The 17,897-nt window shown below is 43.7% G+C and overlaps 1 protein-coding gene across 2 annotated transcripts in view; it reads left to right on the top strand.

The window, feature by feature from the left end:
• RAB22A (RAB22A, member RAS oncogene family) overlaps positions 1 to 17,897 on the top strand; it is a 63,990-nt gene that overhangs the window by 24,324 nt on the left and 21,769 nt on the right. For both annotated transcript variants that reach the window (XM_049870073.1, XM_049870072.1), the window contains exon 3: positions 14,213 to 14,294. In XM_049870073.1, coding sequence (XP_049726030.1) covers positions 14,213 to 14,294 — 82 coding nt within the window. The remainder of the gene's footprint in view (positions 1 to 14,212; positions 14,295 to 17,897) is intronic.

Below are 17,897 nucleotides of genomic sequence, written 5' to 3'. Positions count from 1 at the left end.
GGGCAGGAAGAAAAGAGGAGGAGCAGAAATAATTCCATTTTATGTTACACACGTATTACCATTTCCACTGCTTTTTCATTCCTTGCTGTGGAATTGAGTTTTCATCTGCTGTCATTTCCCTTCAGCCTGAAGACCTGCTTTTAGCATTTCCTGTATTCGGATCTGTTGTTGCTGTTGTTGCTGGGTGCTGTGGAGTCAGTTCCAGCTCACCGCAACCCCATGTACAACAGAACCTGGTCCTGCGCATCTTCACAATTGTTACTAAGTTTGAGCCCATCATTGCAGCCGCTGTGTCAGTCCATCTCGTTAAGGGTCATCCTCTTCACTGACCCTCTGCCTTACCAAGAATGATGTCCTTCTCCAGGGACCGGTCACTTCTGATAACATGTCCAAAGTACCTGAGATGAAAGTGTGACTATCTTGCCATTCGAGGAGCGCTGTGGCTGTACTTCTTCCAAGACAGAATTACTTGTTCTTCGTTCTTCAGTAGCCCATAGTATATTCAATATTCTTTGCCAACACCGTAATTCAAAGACATCAATTCTTCTTTGGTGTTCCTTGTTCATAGCCCAGCTTTCACATACATATAAGGCAACTGAAAATATCATAGCTTCAGGCGGGTGCACCTTAGTCCTCAAAGTGACACCTTTGTTTTTTACATTTCAAAGAGATCTTTTGCAGCAAATTTCCCAATGCAGTATGTCATTTGACTTCTTGACTGCTGCTTCTGTGGGCATTGATTGTGGATCCAGGTAAAATGAATTGCTTGACAACTTCAGTATTTTCTTTGTTTATCATGATTTTGCTTCTTGGACCACTTGTGAGGATTTTTGTGTGTGTGTGTTTTTTATGTTCGATCTTTTCATGTTTTTATGTTCGATCTTCATCATTAAGTGCTTCAAGTCCTCTTCACTTTCAGCAAGAAAGGTTATGTCATCTGCATAGTTGTTAATAAGTCTTCTTGCAATCCTTTTGCCCCATTCTTTTTTCATATAGTCCAGCTTCTCTGATTACTTGGTCAGCACACAGATCAAGTAAGTATAGTAAAAATATACAACCCTGACGCACACCTTTCCTGACTTTAAACCATGCAGTTTCCCTTTATTCTGTTTGAATGACTACCTCTCTGTGTATGTGTAGGTTCCACAAGAGCACAAGTAAGTGTTCTGGAATTCCCATTCTTCACAATGTTATCCATAATTTGTTATGATCCACACAGTCAAATGCCTTTTCTAGTCATTAAAACACAGGTAAACATCTTTCTGGTATTCTCTGCTTTCAGCCAAGATCTATCTGACATCAACAGTGATGTCCCTTGTTCCACATCTTCTGCTGAATCTGGCTTGAATTTCTGGTAGTCCCCTGTCAGCATACTATAGCAACTGATTTTTGAATGATCTTCAGCAAAATTTTAGTTGTGTCTGATATTAATGGTACTGTTCAATAATTTCTGCATTCAGTTGGATCATCTTGCTTTGGAAGGGGCACAAATATGGATCTCTTCTAGTTGGTTGGCCAGGTAGCTGTCTTCCAAACTTCTTGGCATAGATGAGCGAGCAACTCCAGTGCTGCATCCATTTGTTGAAACACCTCAACTGGTGTTCCATCAATTCTTGGAGCCTTGTTTTTCGCCAGTGCCTTCAGTGCAGCTTGGGCCTGTTGCTTCAGTACCATCGGTTCCTGATCGTATGCTACCTCCTGAAATGGTTGAACGTTGACCCATTCTTTTTGGTATAGTGACTCTGTATTCCTTCCTTCTTCTTTTGATGCTTCCTTGGTCATTTAATATTTTCCCCGTAGAATCCTTCACTTCTGCAACTCAAGGCTTGAATTTTCTCTTCAGTTCTTTCAGCTTGAGAAATGCTGAGCTCATTCTTCCCTTTTGGTTTTCTAACTCCAGGTCTTTGCACGTTTCATTATAATACTTTGTCTTCTTGAGCTGCCCTTTGAAATCTTCTGTTCAGCTCTTTTACTTCATCATTTCTTCCATTTGCTTTAACTACTCTATGTTGAGGGGCAAATTGCAGAGTTTCTTCTGACATCCATTTTGGTCTTTTCTTTTTCCTATCTTTTTAATGACCTTTCTTCATGTATCATGTCATCTGACAACTCGTCTGGTCTTCAGTCATTAGTGTTCAGTTAGTCAAATCTATTCTTAAGATGGCCTCCAAATTCATGAGGGATATACCAAAAGTTGTATTTTGGTTCTCTGGACATAGAGACCTGGTGGGACAGTGGTTAAGAGCTTGGCTGCATCAAAAGGTCAGCACTTCAAATCTACCAGTTGCTCCTTGGAAACCCTATGGGGCAGTTCTATTTTGTCTTATAAGGTTGCTATGAGTTGGAATCGACTTGATGGCAAGGGTCTTGGACTTGTTTTAATTTTCTTCAGCTTCAGCTTGAACTCACGTATGAGCAATTAATGATCTCTTCCGCAGTCAGCCCCTGTCCTTGTTCTGACTAATATTGAGATTTTCCATCATCTCTTTCCACAGATGTATTTGATTTCATTCATGTCTGAGGCTCACATGTGTAATCACCATTTATGTTGTTGAAAAAAAGATATTTGCAGTGAATAAGTCTTTGGTCTTATAAAATTCTGTCATGCATTCTCTGGTGTGGTTTTTGTCATCAAGGCTGTATTTTCCAACTATTGATCCTTCTTCTTCGTTCCCAACTTTTGCATTCCAATCACCAGTAATTAGGAATGCATCTTGAGTGCATGTTTGATCCATTTCAGACTGCAGAGGTTGGTAAAAATCTTTGATTTCCTCATCTTTGGCATTAGTGACTGGTGTATAAATTTGAATAATAGTCCTGTTTAACTAGCTCTTCCTTGTATGCATGTGGATATCATCCCATCACTGTACTTCAGGGTAGATCTTGACGATGAATGAGACACGATTGCTCTTTAATTTATCATTCCTGGCATAGTAGACTATATGATTGTCTGATTCAAAATGGCCAGTACCATTCCTTTTCAGCTCACTAGTGCCTAGGACATCAATCTTTATGTGTTCCATTTCATTCTTGATGGCTTCCAATTTTCCTAGATTCATGCTTCTTATATCCCGGTTTCTGATTATTAATGGATGTTTACAGCTGTTTCTTATCATTTCGAGTGGTGCCACATTGGCAGATGAACTTCCCGAAAGCTTGACTCCATCCACATCATTAAGGACGACTCTACTTTGAGGAGGCAGCTCTTCCCCAGTCCTCATTTGAGTGCCTTCCAACCTGATGGGCTCATCTTCAAGCAGTATATCAGACAGTGTTCCTCTGCTATTTATAAGGTTTTCACTGGCCAGTTTTTTAGAAGCAGACCGCTAGGTCCTCTTTCCTAATCTTTCTTAGTCTGGAAGCTCCACTGAAACCTGTCCACCATGGGTGACCTTGCTGGTATTTGAAATACCGGTGGCATAGCCCCTAGTGTCACAGCAAGATGCAAGCCACCACAGTACAATACACTGACAGTTGCATGGGGTATTCATACCTACTAGTGACCAGTTCCTCAGTTTTGTTTACCTGAATATGTCTTTATTTTATCCTCACTTTTGAAGGATATTTTTGCTCAGTGTAGATTTGGGGGGCAGGGGGTTCTTTTGTTTGTTTTTTTCTTACAGCACTTTAAATAACGTTATATGTTGTTTTTGGCCTCCATTGTTTCTGTTGAGTAGCCTGTCATCATCCTTATCGTTGTCCCCTGTATCTTTTTATTCGCCAGCTGCTTTTAAGATCCTCTCCTTATCTTTCAATTTTAGCAATTTGTTATGCTAGTTGTGTAATATACTCCAGGTTCATTGAACTTTTGAATCTGAAATTTGATCATTTTTAACAAAATTTGGGGCATTTTCGGTCATTATTTCTTTAAATATTTTTTCTGCCTCATTCTCTTATTATACTTACAGGTTTCCAATTACACATATATAAGACCACTAGCTATTATCCTGAGTCACTGAGTCTCTATTTTGTTTTGTTTGGCTTTCATCTTTCTCTCTCTGTTCTTAGAATCTCATAATTGCTATTGATCTGTCTTTTAGTCCAACTGACCCTTCCTTCTGCTGTCTCTAGTCTTCTCTTAAGCACATCTAGTAAATTTTTTTTCACTTTAAGCACTGTTCTTAATTCTAGAATTTCCATTTGATTTTTTTTTTATATTTTATATTTCTCTGTGTAGATTCCCTGTCTTTTCACTCAATATGACTGTTTTCTTCATTAAGTCCTGATTATAATACCAGTTACCATCCAGTATATTCCCATTCATGGCTACCTCATGTGTGTCAGTGTAGAACTATGCTTCATAGGGTTTTCAGTGGCTGGTTTCTTGGAAATAGATCACCAGGCCTTTCTTCTGAGATGCCTCTGGGTGGACTCAAACCTACATCTGCTCAGTTAGCAGCCAAACATGTTAATCATTTGTACCACCCAGGGACTCCATATTTATAATAGCTGCTTTTAAATCCTAGGCTGCGAATTCCAACATCTAGGTTATCTTGGAATTTGTTGCTATTTACTGTTTTTTCTTTTGACTTTGGGTTCCATTTGTTTGTATATCTAGTCATTTTTTAATTTTATATTGGATTGTACAGATGATATGTTTTAGAGATTTTAAGTTCTCTTCTGCTGAAGAGTACTGAGTTTTGTTGTAACAAAGTTAAATTACAGGCTTATCACCTTGAAGTAGCGGGAGCTTGGTGTTACACGTTGTTAGAATAGATGTGCTGGAGTGTTGCCTTTAGCCTTATGGTAAATCCTTAGTCTTGGGACATTGTCTTAGTCTTGGGATGAGGTAGGTATGACTACCTGGGTATTCACCCAAAACATTCACTGACCACTGTAACTTGTCAGGATTCAAACTCCCAATTCTTTCTCGCCTGTAGTTAGTGGCAACTAAAGTCTCTGCTCAACTTTTTTCAGTGTTTCTGCTCTTACTGTCTATTGGACTCCATCAAGTCCCCCCCCCCCCCCAGCATGTGCAGTTTTGGAGCCAACTGTGAATTTGAGAGGAGTTGTGTACATATTTGTAGCTACCTTCCTTTCAGGACATCCTCCTCTATTTCCAGCCACACTGGTGGCCCTGAATCTCATCCTCTGATACTTTCAGCCAGTAGGACTGGTTTTCGGTTTGACTTCTAGCCATCCAGCACTGTAGACTGGTGATGCCCTCAGGAAAAAACCTTATAAATGCACTTCTTCCTGTTTGAGATTTTCTTCTTTCAAAGATTGAATCTCCAACACTTTTACCTTCTTTTGGTCACTCTCCATTGCCCTCCCCACACTTGTCTGTCAGTTTGTTGTACTGTGGGGGCTTGTGTGTTGCTGTGATGCTGGAAGCTGTGCCACAATATTCAAATACCAGCAGGGTCACCCATGGTGGACAGGTTTCAGCTGAACGTCTAGGCTAAGAAACTGGTGGTCTAATTCTGAAAAGAATTAGTCATTAAAAACCTTACCAATGGCAGTGGAACATTGTCTGATACAGTGCTGGAAGATGAGCCCCTCAGGCTGGAAGGCACTCCAAATACGACTAGGAGAGAGCTGCCCCCTTAGAGTCAACCTTTATGACATGGATGGAGTCAAGTTTTTGAGGCCTTCATTTGCAGGTGTGGCACCACTCAAAATGAGAAGAAACAGCTGCAAACGTCTGTCAATAATTGGGACCTGGAATGTACAAAGTATGAATCTAGAAAAATTGGAAGTCATCAAAACTGCAATGGAACACATAAACATTGATATCGTAGGCATTAGTAAGATGAAATGGACTGGTTTTGGTCATCCGGAATCAGGAAATCATACGGTCTACTATGCCGGGAATGACAACTTGAAGAGGAATGGCATTGTATTCATCGTCAAAAAGAACATTTCAAGATCTGTCCTAAAGTACATTGCTGTCAGTGATAGGATAATATCCATCCACATACAAGGAAGACTAGTTAATGTGACCATTATTGAAATTTATGCACCAACCACTAAGGCCAAAGATGAAGAAACTGAAGATTTTTACCAACTTCTGCAGTCTGAAATTGATCAAGCATGTAATCAGGATGCACTTATAATTAACGTCGATTGGAATGTGAAAGTTGGAAACAAAGAAGGATCAGTAGTTGGAAAATATGGCCTTGGTGATAGAAACGATGCCAGAGATCGCATGATAGAATTTTGCAAGGCCAACGACTTCTTCACTGCAGATACCTTTATTCAGCAACATAAACGGCAACTATATATGTGGACCTTGCCACATGGAATACACAAGAATCAAATCAACTACATCTGTGGAAAGAGACGATGGAAAACCTCGATATCATCAGTCAGAACAAGGCCAGGGGCTGACTGCAGATCAGACCATCAACTACTCATATGCAATTCAAGTTGAAACTGAAGAAAATTAGAACAAGTCCACAAGAGCCAAAGTACGACCTGAGCGAAAGTACCACCTGAATTTAGAGACCATCTCAAGAATAGATTTGAAAAGTTCAGCACTAATGACCAAAGACCAGATGAGTTGTGGAATGACATCAAGGACATCATATGTGAAGAAAGCAAGAGTTTATTAAAAAGACAAGAGAGAAAGAAAAGACCAAAATGGATGTCAGAAGAGACTCTGAAACTTGCTCTTGAATGTCAAGTAACTAAAGCAAAAGGAAAAAATGATGAAGTAAGAGAGCTGAACAGAAGATTTCAAAGGGCGGCTTGAGAAGACAAAGTATTATGATGACATGTGCAAAGAGCTAGAGCTAGAGCACCAAAAGGGAAGAACACACTCAGCATTTCTCAAGCTGAAAGAACCAAAGAAAAAATTCAAGCTTTGAGTTGCAATACTGAAGGATTCTACAGGGAAAATATTAAACAACACAGGAAACATCAAAAGAAGATGGAAGAGGGCCACATGAACCAGAGACCTACATTATCCTGAGACCAGAAAAACTAGTTGGTGCCCGGCCACAATTGATGTCTGCCCTGCTAGGGAGCACAACAGACAACTCCTGAGGGAGCAGGAGGCCAATGGGATACAGACCCCAAATTCTCATAAAAAGACTATACCTAATGATAGGAATGCGACTAGAGGAATCCCAGAGACAATGCTCCCCAGAACTTCTGATGGCACAGGACAGGAACCATCCCCGAAGACAACTCATCAGGCATGAAAAGGACTGGTCAGCGGGGGGGAGAGAGATGCTGTTGAAGAGTGAGCCAATTAAATTAGGTGGACACTGGAGAGTGTGTTGGCAACTCTTGACTGGAGGGGGGATGGGAAGATAGAGAGAGAGGGAAGATGGCAAAATTGGCACGAAACGAGAGACTGAAAGGGCTGACTCAATAGGGGGAGAGCAAGTGGGAGAAGGGAGTATGATGTATGTAAACCTACATGTGACAGACTGATTGGAATGGTAAATGTTCACTTGAAGCTTAATAAAAATTAATTAAAAAAAAAAAAGAAGGTGGAAGAAATGCACAGAGTCACTAAAACAAAAAGAATTGGTGGACATTCAACCATTTGAGAAGGTAACATGATCAAGAACCGATGGTACTGAAGAAAGAAGTCCAAGCTGCACTGAAGGCATTGGCAAAAAAAAAAGGCTCCAGGAATTGACGGAATACCAATTGAGATGTTTTAACAAACAGATGCAGTGCTGGAAGTACATGTTCATCGAGGCCAAGAAATTTGAAAGATAGCTGTCTGGCCAACCAATTGGAAGAGACCCATATTTATGTGTATTCCCAAGAAAGATGATCCAACTGAACATGGAAGTTATTGAACAATATCGTTAATACCACACGCAAGCAAAATTTTGCTGAAGATCATTCAAAAGCGGCTGCAGCAGTATATCGACAGGAAACTGCCAGAAATTCAAGCCAGATTTAGAAGAGTATGTGGAACCAGGGATATCATTGCTGATGTCAGATGGATCTTGCCTGAAATACCAGAAAGATGTTTACCTGTGTTTTATTGACTATGTTAAGGCATTCAGCTGTGTGGATCATACATAACAAATTATGGATAACATTGCAGAGAATGGGAATTCTGTAACACTTAATTGTACTCATGAGGAACCTGTACAAAGATCAAGAGGCAGTCATTTGAACAGAACAAGGGGATACTGTCTGTTTTAAAGTCAGGAAAGTTATGCATCAGGGTTGTATCCTTTCACCATACCTCTTCAGTCTGTACCTTGAGCAGATAAGCCAAGAGCCTGGACTATATGAAGAAGCACGGGGCATCAGGATTGGAGGAGGACTCATTAACAACCTGCTGTATGCAGACAACACAACGTAGTTTGGTGAAAATGAAGAAGACTTGAAGCACTTACTGATGAAGATCAAAGACCACAGTCTTCAGTATGGATTACACCTCAACATAAAGAAGAAGAAAAAAAAAAACTCTCAGAACTAGACCAATAAGGAACATTGTGATGAATGGAGAAAAGATTGAAGTTGTCAAGGATTTCATTTTACTTGGATCCACAATCAACACCTGTGGAAGCAGCAGTCAAGAAATCAAAAGATGCATTGCGTTGGGCAAATCTTCTGCAAAAGACCTCTTTAAAGTATTCAAAAGCAAAGATGTCACTTTGAGGACTAAGGTGCGCCTGACTCAAGCCATGATATTTTCAGTCTCCTCCTATGCATGTGAAAGCTGGAAAATGGATAAAGAAGACCAAAGAACTGATGCCTTTAAATTATGGTCTTGGCAAAGAATATTGAATATACTGTAGACTGCTAGAAGAACAAACCATCTGTCTTGGAAGAAGAACAGGCAGGAGTGCTCCCTGGAAGCAAGGATGGCAAGACTTTGTCTCACGTACTTTGGACATGCCATCAGGAGGAACCAGTCCCTGGAGAAGGACATCATGCTTGGTAGAGGGTCAGTGAAAGAGAACACCTTCCATGAGATCAATTGATACAGTGGCTGTAAGAGTGGACTCAAACATAGCAACAGATGTGAGGATGGCACAGAACTGAGCATTGTTTCATTCTGCTGTACATAAGGTCACTATGAGTCAGAACTGACTCAACAGCACCTAACAACAACAACAGACATTATAGGAACCTTGGTGGCACAGTGGTTAAGCGCTCGACAGATGACCTAAACGTTGGTGGTTCAAACCCACCAGCCATCTCTGCAGGAGAAAGATGTGGCAGTCCGCTTCTGTAAAGATCACAGCCTTGGAAATCCTATGGGACAATTCTACTCTGCCATATAGAGTCGCTATGAGTCGGAATCAACTCCACCGCAAGGGGTTCTTTAAAAATTGTGCTCCTTCATTAATGTTAAAATGGACTGAGTTGTTCATCCTCAAATGGGTATGATATCATTGTGAGAGTGACAGCATCCCCTGTGCCCTCCAAAGAAAAGGGTTTTTGGTCAAGAAAGGTACTGGGATGAGCCGTCAGAGTGCACCTACGCTCCAAGAGAACTAACAAGTGCACTGCAGTTAAAGGAAAATGTTACGACACCTTGTGGGCGAGTATTTTCATTGGGGACACGTACTCTGCCCAAAGATCGTGACTGCTTGGTGCACGTTGAAGTCGTATTTTTAGAATGTCATGAAAAATGGAGTAGTATATGAAAGGCATTCTAGCTTTAGGAAATAATGCTGGTAGGGATTTTAGATTAAAGAGGTAATAAGATCTGCCTAGGCAGAGGGAAGAGAGATGGTTTAGTAGTGAAAAATAAGGTTATCAGACAAGTAAACAGCAGGCTGGAAAATAAAAATGTATCATTTGGATGGCAGGAAGCCATTGCCTGTTTTTCAGAAAGCAAGATATTGAAGTTATCAGACCTTCCACGTCATTTTAACTCGAACATTAAAGAAGTGATCCTAGAGTTGGAGTGACAAGGGAAGGGAAAAAATTGTAGTAGTCCCGCTCAAAGATTAGGTCCCATTTATGAATTTATGTCAGGGGTTGAGGTTCAAGTGTAGATTAAATGTAAAATGAAGAACCAGACAGCTCTACTGCAAAATTGGATGCAAGCAAGAAAGAACAAAGAATAGTTATGGATCAGTTTCTGTTATGTGGAAGGTAGACATAATGTACTATGATTGAGAACTTGGAGTGAGGGACAGTGGAGGGTGGGTAATAAAAATGAGTCCTGCCTTCACCAAGTTAAATTTGAAATGGTGATGAGGTATCTAGCTTGTCTAAAGTCAGCCAAATGCAGAATGTGCTATCCTCAGCAGATAAGACCCTGAAGCTACGGGAAGGGATTGCTGGTAGTGAAGGCGGCCTTCTGCCCCAGGACTAGCCCAGATCTCAGAAGAGGCCGGATGCCATCAGGGAAGGACAACGGGCAGTACCCCTGCTGAGTCAAACCCCGGAGTCCAGGCATTTTCTGCAGAGAAGAACTGGATCCCAAATGCTGAGGGAGGAGGAAGTGGTTCTCACAAGTGTGATAGGCTGAGAGTTCAAAGTCTCTCAAAAATCACCAAAGACAATTGCTACTATAAAGAGACATTTTGAGGCTCAGGAGAATATGGGAGGAAGGGAGTAGTGGTCATCTCACCATGGCCATCCAAGATGGGACTGGATTCAACATGTAAGTGGGTGGCAAAAAGAGACCCTCAAAGAGGAAAGTACTGCAAGACTTCTTAGAAGAATTCTGAGTGATGGATAAACACAGTGACCTTCAGTTGTAACTTATGGAATTTTCCTGTTGCTTGTTGGCAAGGGTGGGGTTTAGAGCTGGTAGCTGAGCAGGAGGGGACAGGAAGGACATTCCCTGGGCATAGTCAGCCCTGCTAGTTGAACCACATCTCTCATACCCTAGAGGCCACACACCTGGCTACCGTTAAAGAGCTCTGGACCTGCACTCCCATAGTTTTTCTTTTCATGCTTCGGGAAGTGTTTATCCAAGACGCCCTAGAACTACTGGAATAACAGAAAGCGAAATAACTTGGAGTCACCATGGTGGATGTTTTGTAAGAGTCGTAGGCTACAAGGAGGCGAGAAATGAGGAAGCCACCCTATTACAGAGGAGGAATACAGCAAGGTCTCTTCCCTCATGGAGCTTATATTTCTCAAAGTTGAGTTAGACATTGAACCAGTGAGCCATAAATAAGCTAGTCAGGAATTGTGGGACGGACTTTGAAGACAGAAGCGGGGCGATATGTTGGAATGAAGCTGGGTGGGCAGCACAGACTTCTGCGATTGTTGACATTTGAGCTGAGACTTGAAAAATGAGGAGCATCTGGCCAGGGGAGAGCCAGTGGAAAGCATCCAAGAAAAAGGACCAGCAGGTATAGGGACAACTGGAAGGATGTGAGACTGGGGGAGGAGATCAGTTTGTCTACTACAGTGGCCCGTGCAGTATGCACTGAGGTCATCAACCAGGGCAGCAGTGTCGAATGAACCAAAGATAAGACATCTCTGGCTTAGCCAGAGTCAGGTGGAATCACGGCCAGTGTGACTGGAAATCTGTTTATTCTGCAGTTGGGAGGATTGGCATGGGGAGCACGTTGAGGGACCTAGGGCTTATAATCTTTGTTTTCTCTGAGAAGACTGAAACAAGCTGTTGCCCCCAAAAGGAGGGTAGCGGGAGGTGGTAGGGAGCTGGAAAGGAGTGGTGGGAGTGTGGAGTCATCGCTGTGTAGAATGGGAGAATGTCTAAGAGCCCGTCCCAGCCGAGGGTGGACAGCGTCTTCACTCCACATGCTTGGTAACTTCCTCCAGCAGGTAGCGACTCCACCATTGGATAGGGAAAGCAGGTCAAATGGTGGCTTGGGTCTTTTCTAGGTGGTAGAGACAGATGGGCAGACAATACTCCTAACGAACTGCTTATGGGGGCAGTGATATTGGTGACGAAAGGAGAAGAAGCCAACAGACATAGACATGGACCCCCAAAGAAAGCTTAGGGCACAAGAAGACCTCATTGTAGGGAGAAAGGAGGTGTGGTGAGAATGATGAGGTGGGAAAGCAGAAGGATGAGTGGAGGGTCAGAGACAGGAATCCAGGTTTAATCCTTAAGGAAACTGTCATTGCGTTGCAGCTGCCATTTTGTTTTCATTTCTCCTGCCTGAGTAATGAATCTTCGTTTTCCTTAAAGGGGAAATGGTCGACAGGTAGGCTGAACTTGAGTGAGTTGTAACCCTCTAACAAAAATTTCCTAATTGTTGCATATACCTTCCTCTGCTTTTTGTCTACTTGAAGCAGATTTTTTTCTTATCCTGTGTGTAGCCGAAATGGATGTGTTGGATGCACTGGCTGTGTTAATAGGCTTCTGTTGGATGCCTGTTGTCACTCTTAAGTGTAACACCACAGCCATAATTGATGGAGAGTTTAGTTGCAAGCTTTTAGGACTAATTGCAAAGTCTAAGCTAAAAACATTTCCTGGAGCTGCCTTTAAATAATAATAATAATACCTTGTATAGGTATAGTGCTTTACAATTTGCAAAGCACTTTCACATACATCTTCCCATTTAGTCCTCACAATAAGCAATGTTTTTTGAATGCTTAGGTCTTTCCTAAGTGAGAAGCCTTGTTGCCCATCCTGATTTAATCCTAGTGGTGAGTTGCCAGAAGTTCTTGATAGAATAACCACTTATCGAGCACCTTCTGTGCACATAGCACTTTACTGAGGGCACCGAGGGGGAAGTTTCTAGTAAATAAATACCCAGTAAATATTGCTTTCCAGTAAGTGTCATCTTGCCTCCTAACTCATCTTCCCCTCCTCGTTGCAGCTTCCATTTTGGAGGCTGCTCGCTAAGCCATTAGTTTATATCGGTACTGCCAGGAATTCATTGTCTCAGAGTTTAAGTTTTCAAAACTTAAGACTCTGATACTTACCTAAGCTCAGTGAGTCTTCAAAAAGTCGTTCTGTTGATTTTAACTTACACTTTCTTAAAGACTATGTTATCTGTACTTGAATTTCAACGAAAGCAAGTGTTCAGCATATCTGAAAATGCCTAGCCATTGAGTTCCATGTCCTCATGGGTGTGATGGGGCGTGATTCCAAGAGCACAGGTTGGCCTGGCCCCAGAGGGCTCATTACCCAGTAGGAAAGACCGTGTAGTTACTCCCAGGCTCTACAAGCCAGCCTGGGATGCACTGAGGAGACTCGGAGTCAGAAGACTTCCCAGGAGACTGCTCTGCGGGCAAGGTGGGGAGTGGAAGGTACTCCAGTAGCTGGGTCAGCCCCTAGGCAGGATACTTGAACCTGCACCAGCCCCTGGAGCTCCAAGTATGCATAATGGGCCATCAGAGCTCCTCAGAGAATAGGCCAGATTGGGGGATCTCACTGGAACACCTCCAAAAAGTATGGAACCCGAAAAAGCATAGGAACCCTGCCTTCCAAGTACCCTGGGCCCGTCCAGGTGACCAGCGTGGCCTGTGTACCATCACTCCTCTCCCCTCCCCCATCCCGGGACTTGGCAAGGACCTGGGTCTGCTGTGGGCCCCCGCTGCAAGGCCTTTTCCGTTCCTAAAGACCAGAGGTGGGTGCTGCCAGTGAATCAGTTCACCTTGGTGCAGCCGTGGCTGCCTCTCCACCGTCTCCCTTCTCTTTGTTTAGAATCTTAATTTTGTGAACTTCAGCCTGACAGCCTGACACCAGCTCCTACTCAGCTGTTTATGTACATGTGACTGGGGAGTGCAGGGAGGACAAACACAAATGGCTTAATGATTTTCACCAGTGCACACACAGCCTGGACACAAAGCTTGTTTGGAAACTTTCCCCATTTTGACATCTTCTTAAATAACAGCTTCTGTATTTTACGAAAAGGAGCCCTGGTGGCTACTAACCATAAGGTTGGTAATTTGAACACGCCAGCCACTCCCCAGGAGAAAGATGTAGCAGTCTGCTCCTGTAAAGGTGACAGCCTTGGAAACCCTGTGGGGCAGTTCTACTCTGTACCATAGGGTCACTGTGAATCGGCATCTACTCAACAGCAACGGGTTGTTTTTGTTTGTTTTAATTTCACAAGGGAGGGCAACACCTGGATTACCAGAATACCTCTTGGTTCTTTTGACGCCGAGCTCAGGCAGTCGGAAGCCAGAGACTTCTCCCTTTTTTGCATTGGGTGGATGTGCTGCTGCTTCAGTGACGTGGAACGTGCAGCCAACGCCCAAACATCCCACCAGTACTCCGGAGAGGAGCACAGTTAGGATGTGGTGTGGAGCTGGGAGTGTCAGCATTACATCTAAGGGATGTTTCTAGCTGGGGCTGGACGTGTGCTTTCAGTCCTTGTGTTCTGATCATTTAGGTCTCTCTTTATAGGGCATCTTTTATGACCAAGACTGTCCAGTACCAAAATGAGCTACATAAATTCCTAATCTGGGATACGGCTGGACAAGAACGAGTAAGTCACTCTTTAATTTACTACGTGTTTTTCTGAGGCCCCAATTAAGGCTCCAACTGAGCTGTCGGCATCCCTTGCGTCTTCTCGTTCCTTATTCCTGTTGTATGTGCCAGAGACACATCTATTTCCATTTGCGTAGGCCAGCCTTTTTCTTTTCAATTAGAGCCTCAGAGTCCACTGATGGAGAAAGTGATCATGGGCATTGAGGATGTTTTTATACGTTTTAGCATCTTAAAGTAAGTGCTGGCTAATGGGCCCCATCCAGCCCTGCTCAGAGCGTGGTGTGTGATGGGGTCTGTTCTTCAGCTACAACATCAAAGAAGTCGTGGTAGAAAGGGAGAGTGAAGCACATCTCATCTATAGCTGCCTTTTAAAAGCTAAAGAAGGAGCTTAACAGCATATAAAGTTTGAGGTTTAAGTGAAATGGATGAGCTAACATGGTGCCCTGCAATAGGTACTTAATAAATGCCCAATGATAAAATTGTCCAAGATGGTTATCTGCTTGAGGAAGGGCCCGAACCATAAATGAGGCTTGGGCCGCAGCAGCACAGTGCGGAATGGGATTCAGTGATGCCCCCAGATAGGAAGGGCCCCAGGGGCAGGAAAGGGAACAGCCCTGTGCTGCTGCCTCCCTTCCCTCTGGACACTGAGTCCGACCCCCAGGGGCACTTGGCAGCCACCTCATCATTTAACTGCCTTTTAGTTTTGTTCTCAAGCAGCACTATCAGAACAGAACAGCTGATAGATGCCCAGGGCTATCTTCAGCTCTTAAAAGTAAACCAGCAGTAATCAGGAAAATTGTCATCACGGTCTTATCTAAGACAGCCTAGATGCTGCACGCGGCATAAAGTCTGACAAGAATCATTGCAGAAAAATGAAGGGAAACAAAACCAGCCATTACGGCACTGTTGCCCTAGATGCAGACACCACACGTTTGTACAGATTAAACGTCTCCGGCTTGCTGTGTTTGGTGTCCCCCATTTTGTGAACACCAGATGCCATGCCCCAAGCCCCATTGCTCATCTGAGATGCATCCGGTTACCTTCACCTGCTGCCCTCTTCTCGGGTTGGGCTGTGCCTGTGAGATGGAGCATTTGGGACGGCTAGACTCAGTGGTCATCACTCTTTGTCCTTCAGAAGGGTTGCTTCCCACAGAGTCATCCTGAATGTTACCTGTAGCTGCAGCCCTGAGGTCTGCCCTGTTAGCCAAGAACTTGTGTGGCTCTTAAAAAAAAAAAAAACCAAACCCTGTGCCGTGGAGTCGATTCCGACTGATAGAGACCCTATAGAACAGAGTAGAACTGCCCCATAGAGTTTCCAAGGAGCACCTGGTAGATTTGAACTGCTGACCCTTTGGTTAGCAGCCGCAGCACTTAACCACACCACCACCAGTGTGGCTCTTAGGCCAGTAATATATGGGCCTTTCCACTAAATGCCAAGTTTCAGTTACCCCCTCACACATCGCAGATGCTACCACAACACCTGCATCGTAAAGAATCATGCTGTAAGACAGAGCCCATTACACTTTAAAGCAGAACCATTCGCTGGGATACACGGTGATGTATAACACCTTTTTTCAAGAACATGAAAAGAGAATAATGACACCAGGGTTTGTGCCTCTCCCATACTGCGAGGAGAATAGCAGGAGCCTGTTAAGTTTTGTAATTAACTGGTTGGCCGGCCTCGTGTTTTCCCACTTCTGATTGATTCTGCACCAGGACTCGTAGCTCTAAGATGCACTTAGCACAGGGCTTGCAGGGGAGATGCCTAACCTGGCAGGGAGTGGAGACAGGTGGGCAGCCTGGGCCAAAGGAGAGCTGCCCGGGGAGCAGGGTGTGGGGGCGCTGAGATGGGAGCACCAGCTGAGGAGCACTCACTGCACCCTCTTGTTGCCAGGCAAGAGCACACATCCAGGGCTGCCAGACTGCAACGTTTAAGAAAAGCTCAAGGCCTGGATCTCAGTAAATGCTCCTCATTTTAAATCTGACAGCCAATCACAAAGTGTTTGAAATGCCAGGAGAGCCATACCAGATGCAGCTATGAGCTGGTCCTGGCTCAAGGACCACCAGTATGTCTTGGGTGCAGCATTCAAGGCTCTGAGTGTGCCTGCCTCAGCGCTGTGTGTACCGCCTGCCTGTTTGCCCTCCCGTGCTCACCTGCCCGTCGTTCCCCAAGCAGGCAGTACATTTTCTCACCCTCATCCCCTTGTATGTAGTGTCCCCTTGGCCTTGATTGCCTCCCTACGATCCTTTCTTTGGCCTAGAAAACTCATATGTAGCCTTCAGAGCCCACCTCTGTTTGACTTCAAGGGGGCTTTCCTAGCCATCCCTGCTGTTCTCAGATAGGGGACCACACTGCCACCCGTGGATCCGGAGGTCAGCTTTGACAGCTCCCTCACTCTAAGCCCTCCTCCTTTCTAAATATGTCTCGGGTACGTTCCTTTCTCTCTGTGTCCACTACCAGCAGCCTTTTCTCTGCGTCCACTACCAGCACCTTGCTCCTAGCTGCCTATAACTCACTCCTGTAGCCTTTTAACTATTTTTCTTGCCTTCCCTTCCCCTGGCCTTGGAATGTCCCCTCTCCTCACAGGACTCAGAGGAATCCTTGGGGAGCATACACTAGACAAGGTCATTTTCCTGCCAGTACCCTTCCACGATGAAGGAAGGAAGTCCAAGCTGCTCTGAAGGCATTGGTGAAAAGCAAGGCTCCAGGAATTGACAGCATCTCAATTGAGATGTTTCAACAAACAGATGTAGTGCTGGAGGTGGTCACTCGTCTGTGCCAAGAAATATGGAAGACGGCTTCCTGGCCAACTGACTGGAAAAGATCCATATTTATGCCTATTCCCAAGAAAGGTGATCCAACCACATGTGGAAATTATCGAACAATATTATTAATATCACATGCAAGCAAAATTTGGTGAAGATCATTCAAAAACGGCTGCAGCAGTATATCGACAGGGAACTGCCAGAAATTCAGGCCGGTTTCAGAAGAGGACATGGAACCAGGGATATCATTGCTGATGTCAGATGGATCCTGGCTGAAAGCAGAGAATACCAGAAGGATGTTTACCTGTGTTTTATTGACTATACAAAGGCATTCGACTGTGTGGATCATAACAAATTATGGCTAACGTTGGGAAGAATGGGAATTCCAGAACACTTAATTGTGCTCATGAGGAACTTTTACATAGATCAAGAGGTGGTCGTTCAGACAGAACAAGGAGATACTGATTGGTTTAAAGTCGGGAAAGGTGTGCGCCAGGGTTGTATCCTTTCACCATACCTATTCAATCTGTATGCTGAGCAAATAATCCGAGAAGCTGGACTATATGAAGAAGAATGGGGCATCAGGATTGGAGGAAGACTCATTAACAACCTGTGTTATGCAGATGATACAACCTTGCTTGCTAAGTGAAGAGGACCTGAAGCACTTACTAATGAAGATCAAAGGCCACAGCCTTCAGTATGGATCGCACCTCAACATAAAGAAAACAAAAATCCTCACAACTGGACCAATGAGCAACATCATGATAAATGGAGAAAGGATTGAAGTTGTCAAGGATTTCATTTTACTTGGATCCACAACCAAGAGCCATGGAAG

This window comes from Elephas maximus, chromosome 25 (assembly GCF_024166365.1).
Source record: "Elephas maximus indicus isolate mEleMax1 chromosome 25, mEleMax1 primary haplotype, whole genome shotgun sequence".
Lineage (NCBI taxonomy): Eukaryota > Metazoa > Chordata > Mammalia > Proboscidea > Elephantidae > Elephas > Elephas maximus.
The sequence above is the reverse complement of the archived record's forward strand: the minus strand, read 5'-3'. Positions and strand labels throughout refer to the sequence as shown.